The 6,000-nt window shown below is 47.3% G+C and overlaps 1 protein-coding gene across 1 annotated transcript; it reads left to right on the top strand.

The window, feature by feature from the left end:
• Nucleotides 1–328: 328 nt before the first annotated feature.
• LOC308320176 (E3 ubiquitin-protein ligase CHFR-like) lies at nucleotides 329–2,335 on the top strand (the record flags this gene model as incomplete). The annotated part of the gene is made up of 1 exon (XM_080770494.1): nucleotides 329–2,335. The coding sequence occupies one exon, from the start codon at nucleotides 329–331 to the stop codon at nucleotides 2,333–2,335; it is 2,007 nt and encodes a 668-aa protein (XP_080626620.1).
• Between the last annotated feature and the right edge of the window lie 3,665 nt (nucleotides 2,336–6,000).

Raw genomic sequence — 6,000 nt, 5'->3', positions numbered from 1 at the left:
TTCTGTGGTACAAACAAAGCTGGGTATACAGTAAGAGGAGCTAGCGCTCCTCAAAAATGGAACGGTGGATGGTGGGATCTACATGGAAACATGGTGGCTCCGATGTGGACTTCACATGACCAGCCTGTGATGCCTGTCAGCTATGACGTCAGTCTGTGACATATCTATGGCATACTATGACGTATTACTCCCAATCAGAGCCCCATTGACTTGTATTATAAAATCAAAGTTAATACATTTTTCAAGAGGTACAACGATTATTGGACACTGATCGGAAATGGGTGACCAAGGTCTTGCACATGAATCAGATTTGAAGAGATATTCGAACATGGAAGGTCTTGCAAGAGGGCAGCCATGGGGAAAGCTGGTGAAAGTGGATTCCCCCGAAACACAAGTGTTGCTCATCAAGAAGGAATGTCTGGTTGGTCGGAATAAAAGATGTGATCTATCTCTTCCCGCTAACCACATGGTCTCGGGATATCACTGCAAGATTATACAAGACGAGCGCTCGGGGCAGGTATCGCTGGAAGACATGAGCACCCATGGCACTGTCATCAACATGTCCACGGTGGTGAAGAAGCAGACCTACATGCTGCAAAATGGAGATGTCATCTACTTTGTGTACAGGAAAAATATGCCAGAACTAGATGTCGCCTATGTTTACCATTCCATTGAAGTGGAACACACCGATTCACACGATATTGGTAGTGTTGGACCAAATTCAGCTGGTGTTTTGATTGATCCATCACCAAACCTCTGTGTGGGGCCAGCAGTACTGCCAGGAACCCCAAGGCAACCGACTCGGGAGGTATTCCAGCCCTGTAGCTCCTCCACCCATCAGCACATGAGTTGCCCTGCGGCAGCTGGCCCTGTTTTACACACTAACCCCTTTGCCCCAGGCCAAGCTAAAAAACGTGTCCCTACTAAAGAGAAATGCACCCAGGAGCCAGAGGGGAAGAAGAAAAAAACAAAATACGACAATTGTGATTTGAGCCTTCCAAACCCGTCTAGATCTGAAGCTGCAGGTCCACCCAGGGGAGGCCCTCAGGACCCGCTGGGTAAGGCTCCTCCTGTGGGAGGCACCAAAACAGACAAGATGGAGGAATCTCTAACATGTATCATCTGTCAGGACCTGCTATACGACTGTGTCAGCCTGCAGCCCTGCATGCATACCTTCTGTGCAGCCTGCTACTCGGGCTGGATGGAGCGCTCGGCTCTGTGCCCCACCTGCCGCTGCCCAGTGGAGAGGATCAACAGGAACCACATCCTCAACAACCTGGTGGAGGCCTACCTCATCCAGCACCCCGAGAAGTGTCGCAGCGAGGAGGACAAGAAGAGCATGGACGGCAGGAACAAGATAACGCGGGACATGCTGCAGCCGAAGGTGGAGCGCTTCCCCTCCGATGCAGAAGAGATCTCTGACGAGAGCTCCGACGAGCTCTTTGACGACCTCTTTGAAGACCTCTTTGAAGACCTTCTTGAGCTCCCAGACGTCGACGACGACAGTTGCTGGGTGGAGGAGGATATCTCTGAGCTCTCTGACGATGACACTAGTGACCACAGCTCTCTGTCTGAGCTCTCTGACAGCGACGGTAACACCTCAGACACCAGTCAGACATTTGTGACAACATGCAGACAGTGTCTTGGCTACAGGAAGGAGGACAGTCGGCCCACACCTGCAACACAAGACCCCGAGGCTGGAGAAGAGCCCTCAACGTCTTCCATGGTCGACCCTGCAGTAACGGGTCCTTCGGGGTACAGGTGTCCTGCCCAGGGCGGCCACATCATGTGCACCTGCTGCCTCCAGCCAATGCCAGACCGGCATGGTGAACGCGGCAGCCAGCAGGAGGTCCCTGCTCAGCAGTGCATGCTGTGCCAGCGGCCGTTCTGTCATCTGTACTGGGGCTGCCAGAGGTCTGGCTGCCGAGGTTGCCTGGCGCATTTCAACAAGCTCAATCTAACGGACAAATGCCTAGATGGTGTTCTGAACAGCAATAAACAAGAGTCTGAGATCCTACGGAACTACCTGTCCTCCAGAGGCATGTCTTGGAAGGACATGCTTCAGGAAGCCCTGCAGGGCTTACAACAAGGAACCTTCTATCTGTCTGATTATCGCATCAATGCAGACGTCGTTGTCTGCTTCTCCTGTGGCCTGCGATGCTTCAAGGAGCTGGCCTACAAATACAGACAGAACATCCCTGCATCGGACCTGCCGGCGTCTGTAACATCTCGTCCTGACTGTTACTGGGGGAGGAACTGTCGTACGCAGTCGAAGAAGCTGAATCATGCCATGAAATTCAACCATATATGTGAGCAGACTCGCTTCAAGAGATGAAGGGACAAGAAGACCTATCCCAATGCAAACATGAAGGAGACCTTGTAAGAATCTCAAGTATCATCCACTAATCATTAGAAGAGATATTTCATCCAGTCAGAAGGCACTTGACAAGCAAGATATTTTTTATGAATGTAATTCCAAATCTTATTTATTTTTTTTATTTTTTTTGACCTATAATATATACCTTTTGTAAGCCTGTTACACTTCAAGACTCCACAATAACCACATTATCAAAAACACATCTTTGTTGTTGACTGATTAACAATGAATGAGCTCTGAGACGTCCATTTTTCTTTGATGTCTTAACACCTGTTGAAGGGGAACAGATTAAATTAATATTTAACATTTACATTACTCTAATAAAAATCACACTTGTGTGAAGTGTGGGGTGCCCAATGCATTTATATCGACCGCATGCGGCATGATGTCTTATGCAATTTAGTGCCCTAAACAAACTTTAAAGTCCATAGACTTGGCTGGCAAATTATTTAGTGCTCTAACCAACTATTATTATTATTATTGGTTTATAATCCATAGTTACTATGTATAATATTATTATTATTATACATAGTAACTATGGATGATGTCAACCACATCATCTTGGTTTCTATTCCTTATTTATAACTCTAGTTAATGTTCTATTCAGATATTCAATGCATCATGGCCAGCATACTCAAACTACTATTATTATTTTAATATCCGGAATCCCCCCGCGCACGCACGCACGCACGCACACACACACACACACACACACACCGCAACGATCCTGTTGCAACGTTAGCTTGCTAGCCTAGCAAGGTTGTGTTTACTGTTGATTGCTTTAGCAGCTATCGCTAACATGAGGAACAGCAACAACAAGTCCTCTTTGGCTCTCCGTGTTCATCGGATTCTTTATCTTACATAAAGAAATACGAGCGACCTGTTAAAGAAGTTAAGAACACAGCGTGGGGACAGAAGTCACAGTGAGTCAACGAGACAGACTTGTACTGAGCGTGCCGTATGTCAGATGTTCCCAAACATTTTTGGACCAGGTACCCCTTTTGGGGTAGATATTTTTAGGTACCCCCTCATCCTCGCAACACGGATAACAATATATTTACAACCACAAGCAGTGTTTCCTGCAGGAAAAAGCTTTGGCATGGTCCTGGGCACAGGCCGCAATTTTGATTAATTAATTAATTTGATTAATTAATTAATAAGATTAATACATTAAGAAAAAAAATTGTATTATTGCTCTTGTATTGCTATTGGAGACACTGGGGGGACACTGGGCAGGCACTGAGGAGGCACTGGGGAGACACTGGGGAGGCACTCAGGGGCACACTGGGGAGGCACTCGGTGGGCACACTGGGGAGGCATTGGGGAGGCACTCGGGGGGACACTGGGGAGGCACTCGGGGGGACACTGGGGAGGCACTCGGGGGGACACTGTCTAAATGTATACGTCTAAATGTAGACGTCTAAATGTATACGGACGTCTAAATGTAGACGTCTAAATGTAGACGTCTAAATGTGTACGTCTTCTCTTATGGGGGTCCCTGGCATATCTTTTCAAATGGGGGTCCACACTAAGTAGTGTCCATTTGGGGGTCCTTGACATGAAAAAGTTTGGGAACCACTGCTTTAAACGCTTTAGCACTTTATGAACATGAACAAAATAGATGGGTCCCCCCTGGAACTCCCTCAGGTACCCCTGGGGGTCCCCGGACCCCACTTTGGGAACCACTGCCGTATGTGACTGTGAGGCTGTGACCACTGCGGGCTGAGAGGACTCCCCCCTCCGCTTCCAAGGCTCAGGAGGGAGGGGGCTGTTTGACTGTACTGTGCGCTGGGCAGGAGCATGTCTTAACGGTAGAACGGAGCGGCACTAAAAGTCAGGATATGGATTTCAGCATTCCAAAAATAAAAAGAATGATTTTATAGTAATGATTTATATAAAAGTAAGTCAATTCTGTCTTTCATATATTTTATTTATTCCATGAATATTTTTCATCACAGTTAGGTGTGTGGGCAGGGGGTGCTTAGGGGGTGCTGAGCCTCCAGCAAGGGGGACTAAAGCCCCCCCCAGCCCCCCCCTGGCGCCGTCGCTGATTCAGCATCATGGAAAACCCCCTAGTTTGACACATCACATGCTAGATAAAGCATGATGAAAATTTGAATATTTTGCCTTCTATGGGTCACGTGTTATGAAAATTGGCTCAACATTGTGCAAGTTAGCATCGGGCAGTTTCTACATGCTGCATGGGACCCATTCTAAACATTTATAACATAAAACGTTGGTAGTTTTTACATTGTGTTAAGAAGTGTAACTCTGTCTCTATAGCTCCGTCGTCCCAGTGAAAAGCCTCTCCTCTCTCTCTCTCCTCCAGGTAAGGCGGTTGGTATCGTGACCACCACCAGGGTGCAGCATGCCACCCCAGCCACCACCTACGCCCACAGCGCCAGCAGGAAGTGGTACAGCGACGCGGACATGCCCGCCTCGGCCAAGCGGGACAACTGTACGGACATCTCCTCTCAGCTCCTCAACAACACCGACATCGACGTAAGCCCCCCCCCCGTACACACACACACACACACACACACACATTCACACACCTTTACATAGATTGTGCATGACATTCACTCATTCACACACACATTCACACACCTTGCATTACATTCACCCATTCACTTTCACACACACACACACACACACACACACACACACACACACACACACACACACACCCACACACACACACACACACACACCTTTACATAGATTGTGCATTACATTCACCCATTCACACACACATTCACACACCTTGCATTACATTCACCCATTCACACACACACACATTCACACAACTTTACATAGATTGTGCATTACATTCACCCATTCACACACACACACACACACACACACACACACACACACACACACACACACACACACATTCACACACCTTTACATAGATTGTGCATTACATTCACCCATTCACATACACATTCACACACCGATGGCGGTGGAAACCATGCAAGGTACTACCAACCAGCACATCAGGAGCAATCAGGGGTCCAGTGTCTTGCTCAAGGACACTTTCGACACTAACTCTGGTTGGAGCCCACAGGGTTCGAACTGGCAACCTTGCGGTTACCATCCAGCCACTCTACCGCTGAGCCACCGGCGTGCGTGCGTGCGTATGGGCATAATGGCTGACCTGTTGATTCCATAATTTTGATCCGCATACACCGCAAAGTAACCACAGTATACCACTAATCAATTTACAAATTACATATACATATACATAGAGGCAGTTCCTTTAATCCACCCGGCACTGGTATAACTAGCTGGTATAACTAGCTGGTATAACTAGCTGGTATAACTAACTGGTATAACTAGCTGGTATAACTAGCTGGTATAACTAACTGGTATAACTAGCTGGTATAACTAGCTCTCAATGATGACGTAATAAAGATGTGGATTAAAGGACCCAATGCCACAGTGTAATTGGTTTTCGATGGTGATGTAATGACGATATGTTTTAGTGTCGAGAGGATTAAAGGTAATGCTCCTATGTACTGTATACATGTATGTAATCTGGCACCACTGCCGTATCAGGCACAAGTATCATTACGTGATTTGCACACGCATCGAATATGCTGGGACGGTGCACACACATG

This window comes from Protomyctophum bolini (assembly GCF_963924005.1).
Source record: "Protomyctophum bolini genome assembly, chromosome: 8".
NCBI lineage: Eukaryota > Metazoa > Chordata > Actinopteri > Myctophiformes > Myctophidae > Protomyctophum > Protomyctophum bolini.
Note: the sequence above shows the minus strand (reverse complement) of the source record. Positions and strands in the feature narration are given on the sequence as shown.